Source organism: Ambystoma mexicanum, chromosome 5q (genome assembly GCF_040938575.1).
Source record: "Ambystoma mexicanum isolate Mex_15411 chromosome 5q, UKY_AmexF1_1, whole genome shotgun sequence".
Lineage (NCBI taxonomy): Eukaryota > Metazoa > Chordata > Amphibia > Caudata > Ambystomatidae > Ambystoma > Ambystoma mexicanum.
In genome coordinates this window covers 1,293,061,467-1,293,087,093 of record NC_090933.1, presented here as the reverse complement: position 1 = coordinate 1,293,087,093, position 25,627 = coordinate 1,293,061,467, and the positions used below count along the sequence as shown (strand labels likewise).

The 25,627-nt window shown below is 47.8% G+C and overlaps 1 protein-coding gene across 2 annotated transcripts in view; it reads left to right on the top strand.

Moving 5' to 3' along the window:
- Positions 1-25,627, top strand: part of MROH1 (maestro heat like repeat family member 1) — a 2,813,132-nt gene that overhangs the window by 2,700,860 nt on the left and 86,645 nt on the right. For both annotated transcript variants that reach the window (XM_069621886.1, XM_069621885.1), the window contains one exon: positions 3,854-3,956. In XM_069621886.1, the coding sequence (XP_069477987.1) occupies positions 3,854-3,956 (103 nt within the window). The remainder of the gene's footprint in view (positions 1-3,853; positions 3,957-25,627) is intronic.

Sequence of the window (25,627 nt, the reverse complement as noted above, 5' to 3'; positions counted from 1 at the left end):
CACTGCAGCGATATATATTTTTGGTTGTATAAAGTTAAAAGCCATGCACTGCAACGAGATGTATTTTTTGGTTGGATAAATTAAAAAGCCAAAATGCCTGCGTGAAGGAGGGAGCTTCCCTCTTAGAGGGAGAGTTTGAATGCCACACACAGCTCTGAACTCAGTTGCCAGAAAGTCGAAAAACTACACGATGTATTTGAATCATAGAATTCCAACCCCGCACCGCGGTTTGACCTATTAAAGAACACAAACCTGATGCAGTCTAAACCCTTGAAAAGCACCAACATGAAACTGTATAAGACATGATGCATTACATTTATAAATTGCAACCCTTGTCTCCGCACAGAGGTCTAATCCCTTTCAAAGCCAAAAACCTCTATGCAGTATTACCATCTTGAAACATATTCACCTGCACCGCGTTTTAAACCCTTCCATAACAAACCTGATGCATAGAAGCGGCCTCCCTAAACAGCCTCCGACTGAGCCGTTCAGAATGTGTAGTTTCAACAGCTCTATTTGGAGGGGTGGGGATTGATAAAGCAGCGGTGGGAACGTGCCGCCAGATCCTGAGGGAGCTAACTTGCCTAAGTGCAGAATGGAGGGGCGGTCATCTATCTATACTGTAAACAAAAAAAAACGACATCCCCCCTTATATCCACACAGCACCACTGGTAACCAGAAACCCATGTCTACCCCTATCATATGCAAGCACCTCAAAACACCTGGTGAATAGGCGCTATATATTTTAAACTATCATATTATACGAAGTTCAGTCCCTTCCACAACAAGCACGATGCAGCTGATTCATGAACAGAACTAAATGTCTGCACTGCAGCGCTGTTTAACCCATTATGAGCCAGAATTCTGAAAATACTGAAAAGTAAACAAACCTTACTTGCACTCGGCGTGCGCAAAACTTCCACTAATTGATCCACCCCCACACAAAGCGGCCCGTGTTTTAACCTGTTGTAAACCGAAACGATGTCACCTGTCCAGGCTGCACATACAGTTTAAGTGTGCTTTTGGCGCGCCCCACAGTTAACGCAGACGTTCAGCTGTCTTAATACACAGGCATAGAAGGCAAGTAAGCATTATGATCCCATGATAAGCAAAGTGCACCGTTAAAAGAGATTGCATGCCCATTTTCGCAACCCCACACAACTTTGTCGTCGGCTGGCACTCTCTGCAGCTTCACAGTGGGGGGGGGGGGCGCCTGGCACGGTGACACGGCTGATTGCCGGGGGCCACGTTCACGTCACACAGTAGATGGTGCAGGTGGCGAGCGACTGGCGTCGTAGGATTCCTCGCTCGTTGCAGCTCGCATTCGGTGTCGGCTGCAGGCACGGGGATGGGCGTAACCTGCTGTTCTTGATCTGCGAAAGTTCGCAGGGAAAGACACAGGGCACGTGCCTGGGCGGTGGCTCGGCTGAGGGCTCCCTGCGCTGCGCAATCGCAGGCGGTCATCATGAGGCAGCAGGCAGCACAGCACGAGTGGCAGCAGCCCAGGGCCAGAAGGCAGGCGGCTATGTTCGAAGACGAATCGTATCTTATTTTATATTTCAAATGATGAACGAACGTTGCACTGTCTCCTGGGCTGCTGCCTGCCTGCCTGCATGCATGCTGCATCGCCTTCTACCTGTGTGGACAGTGCTGCCTTTCCAGCACTGCCAGGCGGCAGCAAAAATGTACGGATGTTCGGCCCGGGCCCGGGGCTAGCCTTTGCTTGTAGCCCCGTGATCTTCATCCGGGGCTACAAGCAAAGGATCCGGGGCTATAGCCCCTCTAGCCCCTCCCCTAGCGACGCCCCTGCCAGTTGGTAAGTAACTTGTTCTTCTCTCCTTGCCTCCACTTCTAAGCTTGTCCTACTCTGTGACTTCAATATTCACCTTGATTCCTACAAGTCGACCAGTGGTCTCTTCCATTGTCTCTGTGATGCTCTTTCCCTCACCATTCATCCTTCCGGTCCGACAACGGACATACCTTGGACGCGCTCATCTCTTCAGACATCCCTATCTTCTACCCTCTTACTACTCCTCTCTCCTGGTCTGATCATTATCTACTGTCTTCTCATCTGGATCTCTTAGGTTACCCGACTAAGCCTCTGCCTGCACTGCCTGTCTCCTTCTCCGTCATTCGACCAATGAAGTGAGTGTCAGTTGCTGCCTTTGCCGCCACTTTCATTCCCCCTACCTCCCTTTCTACTGACTCACATTCTGATTCTGCCCTTGCTAATCTTCACCCCTCTATCACCAATGCCCTTGACATCCTTGCCCCTGTCATGAGGATCTGAATGAAGTCTGCCTCCAAGGTCAACACCTGGTTTGACTCCGACCTATCCTCCCTGAAAGGCAGGTGCAGAGTGGCTAAGCAGAAATGGCAGGCATCAGGCACATCCTCTGACAGTCTGGCCTGCGGCGTACTCCAAAGCCAATACAGACTCTCCATCCAATCGAAGAAGAGGGTCCATATCCAAGCCTGCATCTCTGGGGCCACTAAAAATACTGGCAAACTGTTTAAACTCTGCAAGGAACTCGCCGCTCCTACAGCAGTCTCTGCTTCTCCCCTACCATACCTATCCCGGACGACACTAAGCTCATTTTCAGGCTCCCTTCGGCCACCTCTTCTCCTTGTCTCATCTCTGACTGTCTGCTATCCAGGAGTGGTGTGCCGCCAACGATCTCTGCCTTAATGCCAGTAAGACAGAGATTCTCGTCATCGTCACACCTGCTCCCTCCTTTCCTGTCGCTCTCTGGCCGACCTCTCTTGGCCCTCTTCCTTCTCCCACCTGTGAGGCTAAAAACCTTGGGGTCATCTTCGACTCCACTCTCTCCTTCTCTCCTCACATCTCTGATGCCTCTAAGAAGTCACACTACCAGCTGCACCTCCTCGGAGGTATTCTTCCTTTCCCCTCCTTCCTCAGAAGCTCACTGTCTCCAGAGCTCTGGTTCTCTCTAATCTGGACTGCTGCAATAGCCTCTTTCTAAATCTGCCTGCTTCTACTCTCCACCCCCTGCAACTCATCCAGAACAGGACTACGAGACTTGTCCTTGGCCTGAAGCCCAGGGATCGTATCTCTCCAGGACTGAAATCTCTGCACTGGCTCCCAGTGGCTATGGGGATTAAGGTCAAAACCCTCAGCATTGTCCACAAAGCCTTCTGGGGCCACAATACCTCCAACTAGCTCTTCCTAAATATCATCCTTCTCGAGCTCTTCGCTCATCCGCCTCCAACTCCCTCGGGGTCAGTCGCTTCTCCAAGCAACGATTTGGTGGTAGATCTCTTTCTTCAGCTGGGGCTTCCCTCTGGAACAGCCTCCCTGAAACATGAGAACCATCTCTGGTTCCGGAAGCACCTCAGGACCTTCCTCTTTGCTTCTGCTTTCTCTCCTCCTCTTCCCTGCTGAACTCCTGACTGAAACTGCACTGGTCACCTGCACTACTGTCTGCCGTTTGTCCTGTCCCTAGTCTGTGCCAAATATATGCCTACATTAACTGGTGTGTTGCTTATTATCTTTCCTATACTTTATGGCACCTGAATAATTCGATTTTTGTGATATTTTCTGATAGTAACACTTAGTAAGCTCACTAAAGTCAAATGAGTTCAGATTTGCTTGTTCAATGGGAAATGTAGGTTGTAAATACAATGACATGAAAGCAACAATACCATGCCTTACTACAATATGTGTCACTCCATTTAAGATCCTTTCACATGCTACTAATTCATTATACATTTGACTTTAAAAAAAACAGCATTTGTAATATGATGGGTATGTATTTATTAGGGTTGCAAACATTTGTCATATCCTCACGCAAGTACGCTTCGATTGGATTTTTACGTGCTTTTTTCCCCTCAGATGCAGGAATACCCAGATATGTTGAACCGCTTGATTGTGACCAACCTGTCCTACTTCAAAAGTATCTGGGCTGACATCCGAGCTGCTGCACCAATGTTTATAGGTAAGCTGTCACTGGTGTGTTTATGTTCGATACAATTCTCTTAAACTTTTGGAAAAACAAAGTAATCCGACCTTTCATTGTAAGTGCTTAAGTACCAGTCAACAGCACTCCCTTTGCAATATCGGGCTCTCCTAATTTAGGGAGAGGCTACCCATGCTCAGCTCCTCAAAGCATTACGTTTGTAAAATGTATGTAAACATTCAATATCAATTTATAAATACAGTTGTCAATAATGTTTGGATTAATCAAAGTCTCTCACAGTGAATACACCAGAAGGACCTGTTTGGAAGAGATTGTGATCACATTATTTTGGGAACACATTTTTGAACATGAAGCTTGATGATGCTTCTGAAGAAGGTCAATAGACCGAAACACATGAAGCATATATTGATATCTTCAAGGCTCTGTTTAATCAAGCTGATTGAGTTGATTTACATGCACATGTTCGATATGTTGCAAACTTGAATTTTGTCTTCGCACTCTACTAGCTCTATAAACACTGCTTCTTTTGACAATATGCCAAATCCATTAAAGTCTTCCGGTTTAAACCTTGCATCAACTGCAGACGTTGGATGTCTGTCTCGAATCCTCATAGGATCTGTCTTTATTGCCTCGGTGAGGGACACAAAAATGCACAATTGCATATTGTGTCAGTTACCCCAAGCTGCTTTTTGAACAAGAGGCTAAGCTGTTCACCTTCCTCCATAAGGAGAGGGGTGGCAAACGGACGTGTTCGAGGTTGCCCAGCACTGATCCATAGTACCGAAGAACAGTCCCTATTCTGCGAGGATAAAAAGAAAAGGAAGCAATGCAAGAGGTTCTTGTTCATGCTGCTGTTCTAGTTAACGCCATTCTTCAATGGATGCTTTTCACCTGCAGATTCCTCATCCGATATATATCCCTTCCAGTGTCAGCTGCTCAGAAACCCTTTCGACCGGGGTGTAGTGCGCCTCGACTTGGCCGTCGATCCCTCTTGGCTTGGCAGTTGATCCCTCTTGACTAGATCCAGCAGTTGTCGACTACAGACGTGGTGTCAGTCTGCCCATCGAAACAACTCTCTCACGAGAATTTTTAACCGACACATTTTCATCTTTTGGTCGATGCGGTTTTGATACGGTGAACGACACAATGTTCACTCACAAAGTGTTAGGTTTCAAGCGCTGCAAGGACTGCAGTTCCAAGATGTCCATCACGGACCCATACAGCGTCTACCTATGGTGCCTCTGTGTCGGTCACGTCACCGAGGACTGTGATTCTTGTAGGAAGATGAACCTGAAATCGCTATGGGAGAGGGTGGCGCAAACTCGCTGTAGGCCAGCCCCGATCTAAATCTCTGCCCCGCTTGACCGTCCGGTCCTCGGAGCCCGATACTGAGGGGCCCACTCCTGAAAAGGAGGATAGGCAGTGGCAAGTCAAAAAAAGAGCTCACACTCTCAGAGCCACTCATCCTCCTCTCATAAAAAGAAATGGCATCATTGACGCAGGCATGAATCTGGTTCGTCAGACAAACCCGGCAAGTCCTCGGCAGGGCCTATATCCAGAGCCGAGTGGGAGGCTTTCAAAGAGCAGATGCTCGATATGTTTCAGAAATCGGCTTTGGGTATGGTTGACACCTCAAAGCAGCAGGCTCCGGTGGTTCCAGTGGTGCCCGGTAACCCCGGCCCCAAGGAGACCGGGCTGTTGCCCTCTGGCTCTGTGCCAATTGTTGCCATTGTGACCCCGGCATCGAAACCGCCTACACTCCGGCAGGCTCGGGACAGGGGATATCGGCATCGATATCCGACCGTTCGTTTGTCCCACCATTGAGAACCGAGTTTTTCAACACTATGATGACAATCTTCAGTGGCGATGACGAGGTGTCATTTGGCTTTGAGCCAGTTATGCAGGCTCTGGAGGCAGAGGCTTCTTCGCTGACCAGGCAGACTTAGTCGCTTTGGCTGAGGGCCTCCAGGATGCGAGTGGCCTAGACACCTCTTCTGATTTGGAGATGCAGCAGGCTCATCCTTAAGGGCATTCTAATGCCACATACCGTGCCACAGTGGACAGGGTGGTGGATGCCCTAGGTTAGAGTGCCCCAGGCAGACCTCTGTCGAGTTACCACCTCAGACATTTTGGAGAAAGGGCCCACTGCAGAGAGGGACGTGCCCTTCAATGTAGCCATTGCCGACCACATTGTTACCTATGACAGAGAAGAGTGCTCTAATGAAAACACACTGTTTCACCCCTTATTGCCCTCTGCATTAAAGGAGAAAAAGAAAGAAACTCACTTTCTTTGTTGTTTGGAGAAAATAATAGTTTGTTTATCTATGCAGTTGAAAAAATCAACATAGAGTGAACAGTTCTCCAAACAGCATAACATCACACGGTTTAATGAAACCAACCGTACAGGCTTATAGGATATATTTACAAACACATGGGGTCACATAGTTTGACACAACAGTCGTGTAGGTAACGCAAACTCAATCAAAATACATAGTTTGTTATGGTGATTCATATACTTCAGTATAAAACAACACAATTAGACAAAGTAAGCAACAACAGAAAAAAAGGGGGTTCGTGAATTGACAATTGGTAGTGGACAGTGACAATGCACTGTTGTTCGGGGGACCGGACGGTCAAGCGGGGCAGAGATTTAGATCGGGGCTGGCCTACAGCGAGGTTGCGCCACCCTCTCCCATAGCGATTTCAGGTTCATCTTCCTACAAGAATCACAGTCCTCGGTGACGTGACCGACACAGAGGCACCATAGGTAGACGCTGTATGGGTCCGTGATGGACATCTTGGAACTGCAGTCCTTGCAGCGCTTGAAACCTAACACTTTGTGAGTGAACATTGTGTCATTCACCGTATCAAAACCGCATCGACCAAAAGATGAAAATGTGTCGGTTAAAAATTCTCGTGAGAGAGTTGTTTCGATGGGCAGACTGACACCACGTCTGTAGTCGACAACTGCTGGATCTAGTCAAGAGGGATCAACTGCCAAGCCAAGAGGGATCGACGGCCAAGTCGAGGCGCACTACACCCCGGTCGAAAGGGTTTCTGAGCAGCTGACACTGGAAGGGATATATATCGGATGAGGAATCTGCAGGTGAAAAGCATCCATTGAAGAATGGCGTTAACTAGAACAGCAGCATGAACAAGAACCTCTTGCATTGCTTCCTTTTCTTTTTATCCTCGCAGAATAGGGCATCCAAAGTGAGTTTCTTTCTTTTTCTCCTTTAATGCAGAGGGTAATAAGGGGTGAAACAGTGTGTTTTCATTAGAGCACTCTTCTTTGTACCTATTCAATTGTAATTTTTGTCTTAAAGTAACCCTCCTGGGTAGAATAGGTCCATAACCAGGAGCCCATTTTTTGAATCTACCTATGACAGAGACCATACACTTCTGAATTCACAAAAAATATATGCGGGCAAGGGGAGACCCAGTTTACCTCTTCACTCATCCAAGCCATCCACATCCACATCTATGCTTCCAACGGATAGGGAAGGAAGTTGATGCCCTAGCCAAAAAGGTGTTTTCGTCAGACAGTATATTCCTCAAGGCAGCTAACGCACCCTGTGATTTTGCGAAGTACACATTTGGTTTGTGGAAGGCTATTGGGGAAGCCTTTTAGTACATTCCCAAAGGGGAAATGCTGCAGGGATTTCTGAGAATTGTAGCTGATGGGCAAGGGGTTGCCCTGCAGTCATTGCATATAGGCCTGGATGTCGCGGTCTCTGTCGGAAGGTCTATGGGGTCTGCCGCTATCTTGTGGAGACAGGTGTACCTTTGCAGTAATGATTCTCACCCAACATCCAGAATAAGTTACTGGACATTGCCTTTGATGGCGAGAATCTGTTTAGCCCTAAGGCTGACAAGTCCTTGGGGACATTTAAGGACTCCAAGCTTGCCGCCAAATCTCTGGGCCTAGCTGTTCGGTATCCTCGTAAACCTGCCTTCAGCTTTGCCTGAAGGGGAAGAGGATACCAATGCTATGTGCCCTTTGGCAGTAAAGCTCAGCTCCTGCAATTCAGGCAAGGGCAGATGCATTTTCCGTGCTCTGGAAGTGGTAGGGCTGGTCTCTAGGACCAGCAGACAGCGGCAGCAGTGGCTGGGGCGGCTCCACCTTCAAAGCCGCTTTGACGCTTTGAATTCTTCCCCCACATTTCCCAGTTGGAGGACGAATAGGCGAGCAATTGCCCCAGTGGCAGGAAGTTTCCTCCATAGCCTAGGCCCACCCCCCCTGAGGAGAGAGTCGACCGTGTAAGACATGGTACACAGGTGCTTCTGGCGGCACGCAGACCTTCTTCAAGATCAGTGTATGCGTGTAGATGGAGAAGATTTGAGGCGTGGTGCAGGGAACACAAGATTGACCCTATCTCTTGCCCCACCACTTCAGTGATGGGAGTTCCTTCTGTCACTAGCCTCGGCAGGCTTTCAGGTTGGGACAGTCAAAGGATACTTGGCAGCTTTGTCTGTTTTCAAGTGGTGTCCAGACCAAGGATAGTGTTTTACGATTCCGGTTATGGCCCAATTCCTGAAGGGCCTTGTAAATACGTTTCTGCCTACCCCCTTCATGTTTCCAGACCTGGACCTTAATTTGGTTCTCACATTTCGGATGTTTCCGTTTGAGACTTCACACTCTTGCCCCTTCACCTGCTTACTCTTAAGATGCCATTTCTGGTGGCTATTACGGCAGCCAGACGTGTCAGTGAACTGCAGGTCATATTGTGACATCCACCATATCTTTTTTTTTTTCAGGGATAACGTCTCTTTTAAGGTGCAGCCAGAGTAGGGGCGTGGCTTGGAGCGCCATCGATGTGGCTGCTCCCTTGAGGCCAGCCGTGCGAAGCCCGCCGCAATCAGGACATTAATGCGGTCCCACACACTTGTGCAGGAGCCCAACTGATCCTCAGGGCGTCGGAACATCTAGGGCATTTATGGGGCGAAATAGGGAGCATAATGCTCGCCTGCAGCGAAGTTATCCGCATGATCCTCCGGGCCGTCTCCAGCGCCGGATCACCCAAGATGGCGGCCGCGCCTATCCCCCAGCTGCGGAGGTTTGGGTGACGGCACCTGAAGCCGCCTCCAGCAGTGTCTGAGCCCGCCGGGACTCCCGGATCCGGTGAGGAGGACCCGTGCAAGTGACCCCCTGGCTCTCCCTCCCGCGGCTTCCCCGAAGCAGGCATTTTGCAGCAGAGCACACTGCGGGGCCACCTGGGCCGATTAGCACCCCCGCGGGATGCAGCGTTTCACCTCCAGAGCCAGTGCGGACCACGGCACGGACGGTGCCCGCCAGGTAGGGGCTGCTGGAGGATGAGGTTCGGGTTGGGGGCCCGCCTCACATACTTTCTGGGCTTCCCCAGGGGAGCCCGCAAGGCGTGCTCCGCTTCCTAATGGAGAGGCTCCCCCCTCCCCCCCCCCGGCAGCCCCCAGAACATGCTTCAGCCTCCGCTCCTCGCTCTCTGATCTACTCCGGAGGGTGCCTTCCTAGCGGTCCTGGACCCCACACACTGAATTCCTGGGGCGCCCCGGCCCATGCCCTCACTTGTTGCCTCCTCCCTGGCCTGGGACCTGGAGGCCCCTCCTCACTATCTTCTCCGGCTGTGGGATTGAGGCTGGGCTCTCATAAGTAGAGCAGCCCCTGCCGGGCCATCGTGGGGGTCCCGCACACCCCCCTCTCTGGCTTCAACGTCCACTCAACCCGCCGTCTTGGGCCCTCAGCTTCTCTTGCTGCTTCTTGGGGGTAGGTGGACCTACCAAGCAACGACGCCGCCCACCTGGTGCCCCAGCCCGAGGCCTCCACTTACGGCTCCGGGCACAGCTGAGCTGATCCCCATGATAGGGCGCCCTGCCTCGGCCTCCCCCGTCCCCGGATAAGGAATCCTCCCAGCTTCAGAACATCTCCGGAGGCAGCGCACTTTGGTTACTCACGTCCTGGGGCGCCCCGGCCCACTGCTCCGTCCACGTTCCTTCTTCTGGCCAGTTCCAAGTGGGTGCCGGGCAATCTGCCTGCGCACCTTACCTCTGCCCTCCACCGGACGGAGGGGACTTGTCCTTCATACAAAACCTTCAAAACTAGCAAACTTGCCCCTCGACACTAAGCTGCCATCCATCGGCTGATCTCGGGACTAGCACCCTCGTCTTTTAATCCGGCGCTTTGGTGACTGAATGCGTGGTAGGCCTCTTCAGCTCCTCCTCCACCCCACGGGCCGCCACCATGTCCAAGCATACGAAAACAACCAAAAACGCGGACATTGCCACCATGCTTACCGCTCCAGACAGGGGAAAGAAACCTGAACTTGTCAAGCCCACCTCACTGACTTCCCAAGAGGGGGAAGACACCCCAGCCACCAGGGGCGACCTATTGGCTTTAATGGCAGACATTAAGGCCGAGTTCTGGTCCTGTATGTCAGAGCTCACCACCAAACTTGAGCAAACTGACCACAGGGTGGCCGAGGTGGAGCAGAGGCTCAGTGAGGTTGAGGACCACTCCCAAGACCAGGCAACCGCATTGGGAGACATGCAGCAGGCAGTAAGAGCTCTCGAAGAGGACTTGGAAAATAGAGCCCGCCGCAACAATCTTCGGATCTGGGGAGTTCCATCCTCAGTTCTTGACAAAAATCTACCAGATTAAATAGGAGACTTCTTCCAGGCCCTCCTCCCACAATTAGACAAATCCCAGCTACTGCTGGATCGGACTCACAGATTGCGCCCGTGCCGAGGAGTGGACTCGGACCTGCCTCCGGATGTCATCACGAGAGTCCACTACTTCTCCACGAAAGAAGCCATCTCTGCCATCAGCCGCTCTCGTGATGAGCTCTCCTTCCAAGGCCTCCCTATTCAGATATATCAGGATCTCTCCCTTCTCACTCTGCAAAGAAGAAGGGCTCTCCGTCCCCTGGCCCTCTTCCTCCAGGAGCGACAAATCAGGTACAGATGGCTCTTCCCCACAGCACTGCAATTCTCATTCAATGGCTCTCTCCGGAGAATTTCCCACATGGAAGATGCCGCTAAGATCATGCGTCCGGCCTCCCCCGAGGGAGCCACCTCGCCGATCCCAGAGGCATCGGGGAGCCATAAGTCAGCCCCTCCCCCGCAACCCAGGCGGTCTTCGTGGTCCAGGGCCTCCCGAAACAGGAGGAGGTAATTAGACCCTGAGCTATGTTAAAAATCCATTACCACTTTATCTGCCCAGGCGCCCATCGCCCTCTTGGCTAATTTAAAAGCTTCGGCTCGGCCCTGCACAGATCTACGATCCCCCATTGCGGCGGGCTTCACCCACAGTTTATGCCTTTATGCCCGTTCCAAGGTTCGTTCCATCTTAAAGTCCTTGGATACACATGTCATTCTTTCAGTCTCAATTGGTCCTGTTGGCTGGGGGTTGGGCTACACCCTCAAAGTTACCCACCCCGCCAGTTAAAAAGTTGACCTCCCGTTGGGGGCCTTTGTTAAAACCGCAAGTGCAGCACAGGTTGCCTACAAATCATCCTTATGATGGCAACTAATGGGCAGTCCGTCAACTCCCCCCCCCGTACAGGGAGTATCTGGAACCCCCACCCTGGAGCATCAGACGCTGAAATGCCTTTCATGCCTCCCGGCTGACTTTGGTCGTCTTTGTTCCAGCGTCTATCCATGCCAGTTTTTTGCCTCAGGAGACGCCAAGAAGGGGGGCACGGCGATTCTGTTTCGGAAAGACCTACATCCCCAGATTTTGGATTCCATAACGTGCCCAGAGGGCCGCTTCGTGGTCGTCAAATGCCTCCTGCTAGGGGACCGCTACATCTTTGTATCTGTATATGCCCCCAACTTGGGGCAGGCAACCTTTTATGACTCATTGGGCTCCTCCCTCTCGGGCTTTGTAGAAGGCCAAACAATAATAGGAGGGGACTTCAATGGAGTACCTGACCCCACCAGAGTAGAAATAACACCCCCCCACCCCAGGCGATTTCACACAGGCCCTCAGTCTCCTGCGCCTCTTCAGAACCCTGGAGGTGGTAGACACGTGGCTGATGCTCCACCCCACCGAGAAAGACTATTCCTTCTTCTCCTTGGTCCATCGGACATTTCTAGAATTGACCTCCTCCTATCCTCACCCCAAACTCTCGATTTCATCAATGAGGTGTCCATTGGCCCACGGATCTTATCGGACCATGCTCCGATAGTATTGGAACTTCGTATCCAGAATCCCAACGCTCCACGTAGATGGGCGCTGTACGACCCGATCCTGAACGACATGTCAATCGGGGACAAAATCGCTACCACCATCAGGAATTTCTTTGAGGAGAACCCGGTCTCAGATATCTCCCCCTCTAACAACTGGGATGCGATGAAAGCGGTGGTTAGGGGAGCCCTGATAGCCCAAGGGGTAGCCCTGGAGGAAGAATTGCTGTCGGCTGAGGAAGCTCAAAAGAAAAACGGTTGGTCCCCCAGATCTCAACGAGCCCTCCGATCAGCCCGAAAGAAACTGGAGGCCCACTACGCTGAGCATACTGCGCAGCTATTGGCTAAGACCAGACAATTCTATTACGCCAAAAACAATAAGGCTAACAAGCTTCTGGTGGCCAAGCTGGCCAAAACAAGACACACCAACACCATTGCAGGGCTCCGAGACCCACAGGGTGTGATTCATTACTCTGAGCCAATGAAACGACAACTAGCTACGGACCACCTAACCCAGGTCATGACGGCACCTCCATGTGATCTATCCAAACAAAAAGCATACCTGCGAAAGGCCGCCCTACCACGCCTCCCAGACTCCACGCGAGAGCAGCTGGAGGCTCCAATAACTGACGAAGAGGTCGTCAAAGCTATCAAGGCCCTCAAATCGCAGGCCCCGGGCCCAGATGGGTTCTCTTCAAGGTTTTATAAGATATTCAAACCCCAACTGATTCCCCACATGGTATCTCTCTTCAATTAATTCAAGGGGTCGGGCTCTGTGACCCCCTCAATGCAAGAATCTATGACTGTCCTCCTTCCTAAGTCAGGGAAGGACCCGAGAGACCCAGCCTCATACAGACCCATCGCCCTACTGAACATTGACTTCAACCTATACTCTAAAATCCTGGCTAACCGGCTATCACTCATACTTCTGGACATTATCCACCCCGACCAAACGGGCTTCATCGTCCACCGATCTGCGGGGGACAATATCCGGCGAACCCTGAACTTGATAGACATTTCCCACTGAAACTCTCAGGGTCTCGCCCTAATGGCCCTGGATGCAACCAAAGCTTTCAACAGAGTTGATTGGTCATTCATGGAATGCACCCTGGAAGCTTTTGGTTTTGGCCCAAAGTTCCGGTCCATGGTTCTAGCCAACTACAAGGCCCCTAAAACCATCCTGAGGATCAATGGCGTTCTCTCAGCCCCGATCCCCATGTCCTGCTGGACAAGACAGAGCTGTCCGCTATCTCCTCTTCTCTTCGCCCTCACAATGGAACCCTTCGCCCAGAGGATCAGGCAGAATTAACTTATCAAGGGCCCGCAGGTTGGCCCATCTCAACATAAAGTTGCCCTGTACGCGGACGATGTACTGTTGATGCTCTCAGAAGCTAGCACCTCAGCGAAGCATGCCCTGGCCGAAATAAAGAACTTTTGGGAGGTCACCGGCTTCACTGTCAACTTTGCCAAATCAGTGGTCCTGGGAGTCAGCCTTCGATCAGAGGAACGTGAGGCTCTAACTAGACTGTGCCCAATAAGTGGCGGGATCAGTCCATCCCTTATCTGGGAGTTCACATTTCAGCAAACCCGAAGAACACCTACCAGGCAAACTTCCCCAGATTGTTTTGCGAACTAGAGGGATATATGAAGCGCTGGACCACGCAAGAAATCTCACTAATGGGCCGGATCACAGCCACCAAAATGAACTTGCTTCCAATATTCCTTTATGCTTGCTCCTCCCTCTCCATACTGTCTCCGGCCCTTCAAGAACTACAGAGGAAAATGTTAAAGTTTATATGGAGATGCAAGAAGGCCAGGATCCCCCACAAGACCCTGGTCGGTAACGCCAGGCTTGGAGGCCTGGGGGTCCCCGATCTACAGGCTTACAGGGCAGCGGCGCAGCTAGCACACATCCACGCCTGGCAAACAAGCACAGCCCGCCCCAGATGGGTGGAACTAGAACAAGCTCAGCTCCCGCTCCACTCCGGTTCCTCCCACACATCCAGCCCCCCCTTAGGGAACGCTGGAAGAACATTTGCGGACAACAAAACATACCCTAAGCTCCTGGGACTGGGCCTTGAAATGGAAGGGAATCCTGAGAGGCCAAAGCCCTCTCTCACCAATTTTTCATAATCCAAACTTCTCTCCGGGGGCTCATCCCCGCAACTTCCAAAACTGGATAGATGGGGGGCCTTGAAAACCTGGAACAGCTATACTTTGGGAACAAACCCCGTACCTTCGAACAATGCAAAGAGGTCTTTCGACTCCAGGAGGGAGACAGATTTACATAATGTCAGCTCCGCCATTGGTGCTCCCACCCCCAGACCCTTCAGGCGGCCACCCGCCCCCCGACACCCCTTGAGCTAACCCTCAGAGACTTGCCAGCTAGAGGCAGGACCTCGACCTTATACAGACGCTTCCTGGGGGATTTCTTGGTGACAAAAACTCGATATATGGCCCAGTGGGAGGCGGACCTGGGTCACCCGATTGACGACCAAACGTGGGTAGACATATGGACTCGCACCCACTCTTCTTCCTCCTGCGTCACCAATAAGGAATGTGCCTACAAACTCACCCTGCGATGGTACTACCCCCAACTCAGACTTCACCACATGAATCCACAAGTGGATCCCTCCTGCTGGAGGGGCTGTGCTCAGCCGGGCTCTTTCTTTCACATGTGGTGGGCCTGCCCCAAGATCCAGCAATTTTGGACCAGGTGTCTCTCGACCATCGAACAGATTACCGGCACTGCCCTCCCGCTGGACCCTGAAACCGTCCTGCTAGGGGTCCCAGCCCCCGGGATCTACCCCCACTCTGGGAACAGGGCAAAGCTACTAACGCAAAGCCTCCTAGCGGGCAAGACTGTGCTGGCCCGATTCTGGAAGTCCCCGGACGGTCCCTGCATGGCCCATTGGTGGGGAAAACTCTGGGACATCCTGATCGCTGAGAAGGTCACCACGATGAGAGCCGGGGTCCTGCACCGCTTCCAGAATATTTGGGCCCCAGTACTGGACTATGACCAGCGATTCCCCGCACTGACATTCAAACCAATCAACACCCGATAGGCTTTGAGAGACCAGGAGGACACACACCGGGCGGGGGCGGTGAGCTGAGGCTATGAAAGGAGGGGAGGGGAAGATACAGACTTGCAGAAACTATTATTGATATGTAATGTTGCCATGCAATGCTTTTTGTAACCTGACCTGCCTTGCTATAAATAAACATGTTTTAAAAAAAAAAGGTGCGGCCAGAGTTCCTGCCGAGGGTGGTTTCAGAATTTCACCTGTCTGTCGATCTGCCGTAATTCTACCTGCCTCCTTATCTTTCCAAGGAGAAGGAGTGCTGCCATAGGCTAGACACTATGAGGGTGCTTTGCTTTTATATGGCAGGAATAGTGGAGTTGTGTTGCCTTTTCATTGGCAAGGAGAGGTTTGGCTGTCTCCATTAAACTATTTCTAGGTGGATTGTGATTTGCATTTCAGAATGCTATCACGTTGCAAGGGAGCTACCACCAGGCATCGGGGCCCACTCCGCCAGTACTTTGACCACTTCCGCAAAGGGGAGTGCCAGTGAGGGACATATGTCAAACGGCAACATGGTCCTCACTGCATACGTTTACCAAGCACTACTGCTGAATGTAGCCTGCGGAGCAGACGCTCTGTTCGGGTGAGCAGTTTTTCAGAGTTTCTTAGTATAAGAACTTTCATACCTTCTCCTTGAAACATACTGCTTGGGGAGTCTGATGAGGAATCTGTGGGAGAAAGGCAATCCAATGAAGGAGAAATTATTTTATTTATGTATTTGTTCACTTGCGGGACGCTTATGCCGGAAGCAAATACTGTTTCAAAGCTCCCACAGTGCAACAGGGAGGGGACAGGGGATGATAGACAATGTAATTACAACAATGTTGAATAATTCAATACAACAAAATAAGAAGAGACAATGGGGAGGGGAAGACGAACATATGATTCCTTGTGAGGGTTCAGAACGTGTGAAGGGAGAAGGGAGAGGGGTATGGGATAGATGCTGTGGTGCTCATGGTGCAGTGCTATGAAGAAAGGTACGTGCAACCTCCAGTGGTGGAGGGTGAGCCGAGGCAAGTGCAGAGGATAGACAGCAGCTGAGATAAGATGTGGGAGGTCAGGGCCTTGAGGATGCATAAGGGCCCTGCACACCAATCACACTACTGTGCGATTGGCAGGGGAGAGACGGAGGGAAAGAAGAGGCTAAGAGGAAGATCGTCAGGCTTTTCTGGAACTTAAGGAAGTCCTGCTCCAGACGAAGAGGGAGGGGGGAGGCTGTTCCAAAGAAGGGGGCCCGCTGAGGAAAGCGATCATCCACCTGCCCTCTGTTTAGCCAACTGCTTTACACACAAGGAGCTGGTGCCAGACGAACGCAGGTGTCTAGAGGGGGAATATTTAGTCAGAAGGAGTTGCAGATAGAGTGGTCCCCGGCCCCAGACAGCCTTGTGGATGATGCAGAGGGGTTTGAATGTAATCCGTGCTGCGACTGAGAGCCAGGGAAGACTTTGCAGGGCAGGAGAGATGCGGTCCCTGGGCTTGAGGCCAAGGATAAGTGTTGCTGCCCTATTCTGGATTAGCTTGAGAGGTCGCAGAGTGGACGAAGGTAGATTAAGGTGGAGGCTATTGCAGTAGTCAAGCCTAGAGAGAACCAGAGCCCGGTTAACATTGAGTCTTTTTTTAAAAAAATAATGTTTTATTGAATTTAAAGTGCAAATTGGTTAATTAAAACCTTATACAGTATATTGAAAAACAATCCAGTAATAATAAACAGAATAAGTACAATAAACCACAATTAAACATATTAAAACAGTAAAATACGGTAAATTAACATATTACATTTCATCATATATCAACATAACAGAGTGCTTTAGGTTCCATTTCATATCCTTCTGTTCATAATCACATATTATTCTAAAAACATTTATTCATAGCATATCAGGGAATTCATTTAGCTATTAGAAATTGCTCTCTTCCATATATATAAGGCTGCACCAATGTAAACCATATTTTCCACCATGTAGAGGGTCGACCAACACTTGTCAGATGGACAATTTTCCATAACCCTTGTGATACCATTCTTGTAGCTTCTCACACCCTGTGAGTATATGTCTGATTGATTCCATCTCCCTGCAACAGTGCCTACACAATCCTTCCTCCTTGGGTATGCCAGATAAGGCACCCATATACTCCTTACAAGGTAGTATATTAAACCTAATGAGGGCAATAAATCTCAGGAAAGTGTTATATCTTTCAGGCTAGTCATATATGTATTCAATTTATCTCTCCTGTACATGTCTTTGCCAATAAGGCTCATTAAACTCTCTCCATCCCCTTCTCATAATACAATCTTTACGTAGAGCTTACAGCACCATATTTTCCATAACGTTTTTAAAGACGTTAACCCCAGTTCATATCTTATAACTTCAATCGGAGTCGACCTTGGTAGGACCAACAGTGGCCTCCAGAATTTCCCCTCAAGTTTCCCTAAGTTTTCCATATCTTTACCCCCCAGAGATTCTAGTTCATATAAAGCTCCTGGGGTGATACAGCTCTTACAGACTTCCAAATAGCCTTCTGTAGAGTATCCACCTTTACTTGCCATATATTTTTTAATGACATTCCATTTCTTAAGCACTTTAGACTCTAACATCTCATAATAGAAGCTACTGGGGGGTTTATTTATAATAGGTATCCCCAGATAAGGGTATATATCTACCAACTCTAGAGTTGCTGCTTATTTTCATTAAAGTACCGATATAACACATCAAGCATCCTCTGCAACCCTGCCACTGTTTTATCTAATAGTATTGTATTCTCCGCATACATAAGGCCACTAATTCCAAGCCCTCCCACTTTTGGTGGAAAATTATTTATACTAGAAAATCTATCCTATAGGTCCAACACATATAGATTACACAGTGTGCAGTCATAATTTCGAATGCATTAATGTCGAAAACAAAAATGTGGAATTTTTTTTCTTCGAATTTGTTTTTTATTTTATAGTTTTTTTTTTTTAGTTTAGTTAGTTAAAAAAGGGTTAATAAACAAAAAATGGGGGGCTGGGGGAACCCCCCCATTAAAAAAGTAATTACATTTTTTTTTTTAAAATCAACATTTTCTTTCGACATTTTGCGTCCGACATTAAGGCATTTGAAATTATTGCATTCGACTTATTGACTATAAACCAGATTACACAACACCGGCGAGGTGACACAGCCATGCTTAAGGCCCATATTTGTTTTGATCTCTGGGGAGATATTTTCGCCTTTACCCAGACAAATTAAATCTGTGGTGTCCCTGTGAATTTCTCTTACGAAGTGTAAAATCATAGGACATATCTTTATATCCGCTAATTTATTCAAATGCTTTGGAATAATCGATATAACACACATAGAGACTCATATCTTCTTTTATCCACAGTGTCTGAGATTATATGTTTAAGCATAACCAGGTTATCCAGTGTGCTGTGATCCTTTCTAAACCCGGTTTGTTGGATTGGGAGAAGGCCTTTTTCTTTACTCCATTTATTTATGCTGCCTACCAGTAGGGAACAGAATATTTTGCAGCTACTATCGGTCATAGCCAGTAAGCGATAGTTGTCAGGGATCTTCCTATCCCCCTTTTTATAAATAGGGGCAACTATGGCTTTAAGCCAGCTATACGTTAAGCTGCCATTTTCCCAAATGCTAGATAAAAAAAGGTGTATTAATACTGCCCATTTTATAGGGTTGCGTTTTATTACAATATTTGCTAACCCGTCGGGTCTCGGGGCTGCCTTCATTTTATTTATTATTTCCAATATATCTAAGACTGCATATGGGAATATTGGTCTCCTATTCCCCCAATTATCTCTGTATACAGAGTCTTTCCTATTCTTAATGTAAAAGAGTCTAGAAATGTATTCTACCCATATATTTAGTCCTACATTGTTATTTTCTCTATCTTCCAACAAATGCTGGCGATATAGGGACCAACATTTCTTGGAATCATGAGTTTTACAAAGCACATAGATGATCCTCCAGCTCGCATTGTTAACATTATGCTTATGTGCTTTTAACCAATTTTGTACCTGGTCTTTATAACCCTAGTTTTTAGCAATTGTTCCTCTTCCTTTAACTCATGATTCCCTTTGAAGTCCTTTATTTAATCCGTATTTATTCATTTGTATTTTCCTATGTTTTTGTTTAATAATAAGTCTACAATTTTCTCTTTGAATCATACCCAACAAGTTTCCTACTATCTTGACGCCATTTAATGCTATCTCCTGGCCTTCCAGGGAAGTATATTAAACATATCGAATTTTTCCAAATTCTTCTCAGTCCATATAATCCTGTTTCCCACAGCAGAGCTCTGAATGTTCATATCATCACCTCTCTCCCATGTTTGTGGGTTTATTTTAGCAAGTTTACATGTGAGTGCTTTATGGTCACTCAACAGGGTGGATACATGTTCAAATGATGTTATTATATTCTGTATCCCCTTGCTAATAAACCTATAGTCCAATCGGTAACTTACTTTACCATTCGAGCAGGTGTCTTTGCTTTTCCCCCCCCTTCATTCGGCTCCGAGTATTCGATCCCCCAATTTTGAAACAATTTCAGCCAAGTGATTCATTTACTATCTGAGTTTGGTGTCTACGATTTAGTCCAGATTTCCCCATCTCCGAGGGTTAGGAGTTCAGGGGCTCATCCCAGAGCTCATTCCACTTTTCCATCTCCTTCATTGCTACGTAACAGCAGGCATTACAATCTCCCATAATCAACACTTAGGACTCTGGAGATTCCAATAGCCAACCTTCTATTGTATCTTTTATTTCCTCCCCTATGCTGAGCATCTTTACTCCACCCGGGCGTGAGTACACATTAATTATTAAGATTTCACCAAGGTGGCCCATATTTGCTACTATGGCACACATGACAAATGGAGAGTGTGTAAAACGTTCATACACTCTAAGAGGGATGTGATCATTTGCCCTTATACATAGACCACCGGCCAGACGTTCCCTTCCTCCGAAAATGGCTGCTTTACTCAGAATGTTATACCCCTCCAGTAGCATCTCTCCACTCACCCACGTTTCTTGTAGGGCAAACACGTCACATTCCTTTAATAATTTTATTCCACCTATATGAGTAAGAGAGTTAGAGCCCCTGCTATGCCAAGAGTGAAAAATAGGTCAGTTTCCACTTTCCTCAGCTGAGTAATCGGGGAAGTAAGCTCTATCCGGAATCCAAATTTCCATATTATTTCCCCCTCAAACCCCTTTACTCTTTGGTTATTCTGAGGGAGTTCTAGGGGTTTATTTTCTTTAGGTTCTGTATTAGCAACATTTTTGCATATTATAATTTCGAACCAGTTTCCCCATATTTTTTTAGAATGTTGCCTAATTAAATATACGATCACTGCAGTTCTGAATTGGACTATTACCCAGTTTGCCCTATTGTCTCGTTCCGGAAATATTACTCTTTCAATGTCTGATGATTTGATATTATGTAATTGGGGAATCTTATGTAATTGCTCTAACAGCCAGGTCCGGTTCATATAAGGACTCTCCTCCAGTGTAACTTTCTCGATGATATTGTTACCCAGACTACAATTTTCAAGGTCGTTACTTCTTTGTCTATGAGACATGCTGGCATTTCCATTTATATATTTTTACACATTGCCAGCCTTTCCATTTCCGCTATGTATATCTCTTTTTCTTGTGTTTTGAGGGATTGTGCTATCTTATTTATGGGTATATTTAAACTTCTCACATCATTTCCCCCTTCATTCTCTTCTTCACTTTCCACCACTTCATGTGGTTTCCACATGTTCATGTGGTTTCCTTTCAGCCATTTCTCTAGGCCTCTCTCTTTTTTGGTAGGGATACTATTATTTTCATTCATTTTATTATAATTTTCTGTGATCTAGAACCTATCTCCTACCTCCATACATTCTATATCAGTTGGGGACGTCCCTGCAAGGGCTATACTATTTCTTTTTATACACTTCGTCTTTCTGGCTTTACCTGAATTTCCCTTGCTTTTAGCACCTTTGTTGTTATTTCGTTTACATCTTATACGTTTCTTTGACCCGTGGGAAGGTTTCTGATCACCTTCAATCCTAATATCATTTTCTTCACTTCCCATATTCTCGGATTTATTTCCCTTTGATTCAACCTGCTCCACCTCTTGGGCATTCAATATCCTATCCTCTTCATCCACTATCAAGTATAATTCACTCCGATCACCCATACTCTCCGCAACCCTCCCCACTTTGGCCTTTAGTTCTTTCTTGGGTACTCCATTTTTTTTTCCATCACACCCAGGGCTTTTGTATTCTCTACAGTTTGAATCACCAAACTCTTAATCTCATCTTGTTCTTTCATTAGTTTCGTACATATGCCTAAAAGTATATCTATGGTTATTATTAAGGCATCAAACTTTTTGTTCAGATTTAATGAATTACTCATTATATTTCCTGAATCTAAGTTCAGTGAGCTTACAGTAACATTTCCTGGTTCATCCCAAGACTCATCTCCTCCATTACTTTCAACCTCATTTTGGGCATATTTCTCCAAATCGGGTGTAGCCGAGAGATCCATACCGATCACATTATTCATTTTAACGATGTTTTCTATACTCATGTCTTCACGTGAGATACTGGGGCCCGGGCCTAATCCCATTGATTGTCATCTAAAATGATGTACAAGGTTCAGCAAAGAGTTATTATCAATCATTGAACTATTCTCGAGTCCTAAAAGTATGTCGTCCCTTAGTTGTTCCTTGGGTTTATCCCTTTTAGTAAGGAAGCTTAGGATTTTTTGTTGTCCCAAAACAGATTTTCCGTTTGAGTGATTAATGTTGTTATTAGTACTACCCTTCTTTCCTTTCCCTTTTCCCCCATCCCCTCTACTAATTTCGTTTTGTTAACTAATGTATTTCCTTTATTTCCGTAGGCAATTGGCGAGGGAGGTGAAAAAAGAGCACATTTTTATTGTGATTTCAAAAACCCAAATCCTATAATCCTAGGTAGTCATTTCTATGTGTATATTTCCCAAATAATGCACACTTTCCAATGGACTAGTATTTCTTTAACAGGGTTGTATGCCCTTATACTGGCAATAGTTCCTATATCTTAGTAGGGCAACTTTTAGGTTTAAGTCAGCAGACTAGCAGGGTTATATACCTATAAAGTAGTCAGACGCTTAAGTGCAAATGCAATATTTAACACAGGATTGTCCTCTTAGGAAAAAGCAAGTTTCACTATATAAACCTATACGAAAGGGTTTCAGTAAGTTATCATATAAAGTGCACTGTGCAAATTGTTAGGCTTAAAACGACAAATTTATCACCAGTAGCGTATACAAGAACTGAAGTGCAGATGCAATGTAAACACGAGACAATACTCTCAATATTAGTAGAAGCTTCACTATATGCACCCGTTATGTTTACCGATTAATATATAAAATATGCTGTGCAAAAACAATATCAATTTATTCCAAAATTCATGTTTTTTAAAAAGGTATAATATCAAAGAATAGTCTTAGAGGAGAGAAGTCCTTCAACACTCTTCTAATCCGCAATCGCAGATGTAATAAATGTCGTCATAGAAATAGTCAAGAGACATCCGATCATTAATCAATTCAAAGCCACGTTCCAACGGCAGTAATAGTGGGAGAGGTGCCCTTGGAGCCCCCCATCGTTATGGTGCCTCTTTTAATATCTGTGCAAAATATGTTTCACATGGCCTTTCAGAGAGAGTTATACAGAACCCTCAACATTGACGGGGCAGGGCACGCCGTACCGCTGAAGGAGCTGCCCTAGTCCGACTCTTCCCCCCCCCCCCAGCCCTGTCAGTCCAAACAGTCAATAAGCACTTATTTACTTAGCTGCAGATGTATCCGCTCAGAATCCAGTGAGGAACTCCCACAATGTGAAGGAAAAACAGATCTTAATACAATATTTGTTGGCGTGGTCTGTCAAATATCGGTACTCATAGGTAGTGTGAAACACTTTAGAAATAGATTACCAGTGATTAGTTTCCTCTATGAGACCAGCTTCCAGCCAAACAGCCCAAACAGCAGAAGCAACGCCCTTGTCTCGGCAACAGGCTTATCGCCGCGGGGGCTGCAGTGCTTGATTTTTATTTCCTACTTCCTCAAGTAGGCATGTCTGAATCCTTAAGGCCACACGAACAGCGGTACAAGGACTAAACTCAGCTCGATCCGCACAGCCCAAACAGCAGAAGCAACGCCCTTGTCTCAGCAACAGGCTTATCGCTGCGAGCACTGCAGTGCTTGCTTTTTATTTCCTACTTCCTCAAGTAGGCGTGTCTGAATCCTTAATGCCACACAAACAGCGGTAAAAGGAGCAAACTCAGCTTGATCGGAACAGCCCTAACAGCAGAAGCAACACCCATGTCTCTGCAACGTGCTTATCGCTTAACATTGAGTCTCTGGGGGAAGGTGAGAAAAGGTAGAATTCGTTTCAGAAGGAAAAGCTGAAAGTGGGACTTCTTGGCAATGTCCTGAATGTGAGGGAGGAAGGAGAGAAAGCAGTCGAAGATGACTCCAAGATTTCTGGCTTCCGAGGAAAGAGCCAGGGGAGAGCCCAAGGAAGAAGGCCTTACCAGTAATGTTCTTTCTATGGATTATTATCCCACAGGTTCCTCATCGCCCTCCCATCCAAACCCGCTATGAAAGTGCCTGTAGTTTGTTGACTGATGTCTTGGATGGAAGGAGAGATGAGCTGTCTCTATGAGGAGTTGCCGTAGAGTTCTGTCTATACCTGCGTTCGCTGTATATAATGTTTGCACATCCGTTCCTTCTCTTATGAGTTGTGGCTTGTTTCAGCTGTATTCTTGAATTTTCCCTCTGCAGCAGTTGAGCTAGGGGAGGGGGGAGATAAAAGGTAGGGCACCTGAGGTACATAGTGATGCAGTACATATACAACAACCGACGTCGCGTCCTGAGTCAGCGACGGCCGCATTGAGTCGAGAGCGATCGACGGCCGAGTCAAGGTGCACCACACCACCATGTCAAAATATTTTCTGAGCCGCTGCCGCTGGAAGAGAGATCTGTCTGATGAGGAACCTGTGGGAGAATAATCCATAGAAAGAACATTACCGGTAAGTCATTTCTCCCTCTTCATCGTCGAAGAAGAGGAGCCACCACTTGAGGGACTCCCCTGCAGACTAGGCATCTCCGGTACATTTCCCCACCCAATCCTCAACTCCAGAGGAATGGGAGGTCTACGGGGTTAAGCTGCTCAACATCTTTGCAAAGGCCCCTGGTGGCCTCGGCCCAGGTGCGGATGCTTTGGCCTCAACCCTGTCGGAGTCCACTGCACTCGGACGAGCAGGCAGAGATGCAGACAAATCACGCAGCCGTGCTCCCTTGGGCTCTGCCACATGAAAGGCCGATAAGATCCCGTCCCAGGTTGAACCGCTTAGTCTTTGGAGGCCAGTCCTCTGGCCGCGATACTTCGTTCCATGGCGCCACCGCTGCCAACCATCGCTGGTGATGCCAAAATTCTTGGGAGTATGCCCCGCTCTCTATTGGTGCATTTATGGCTGACTTAGAGGATATTTATGATGAAGACATTCATTTTGGAGTGAAACCACTACACCCTAGGGGGAAGTTGGGGACTTCCCGGAGGAACTTTATGGTGAGAAAGGGGACTTGGTGGATGTTGCTGCCCGCGGCCTGGCCCCTCGCCAGAACTAGATATGATCCATGCTGATACTCCGGGTAAGCCTCAGGTAGCTATTCAGTGTCTGATTGCCAAGATGGTGGATACCTTAGGGTTGTCTGCTCACTCACGGAGCAAGGTTGAATACGAGCTGCTCAATATTCTGGACGAGGGCCCAAAGAAAGAGGCCTTGCGGCCATTTAACCAGGCAGCAGAGGCACCAATCCTCGAGCTTTAGTCCAAATGGGCTTACGTCTAAAGAACGGCATCTGGCCAAAAAGCACATGCCTGCGGAATCAGACACACTGTTTCTGTTCTCCCATGTATCAACAGAAGGTCTAGTTGTACATGCTGCCACTGCTAATCTGAAGGTTACTTCTTTCCCACACTTGCCCCCGGACAAGGAGAGCAAAAGACTAGATGACTAGGGCAGGCAATTTTTTGTCTCAGCAAGCCTAGGCCTGAGACATGTAAACGCCTCCTGTGCCTTAGCCACATTTTCATGTCGCCTTTGGTCTGTCATCTCAGAGGCGGAACATCACATCCCTGAGGGTGAAATGGGGATGCAGTTGACACCCTGGTGAAGGATTGCAACAAGACTTCCCACCATTTCATCCAATCCGGCCGTCGGTGTAGACAGAACAATGGCTACCAGCACCCTTCTAATGAGATACTCTTAGCTTAGAATGTCAGGGTTTGCTACCGATGTCCAAGAGAAGACCTGGTAACCTGCTCTAAACGAGGCAAGGGCTTAGACCTTTGAACTTGTATGTACACATGGACAAGTTCAAGATGGTCACTGTAGCCCACTTTCTTCAGGTCTTAGACATGCAGG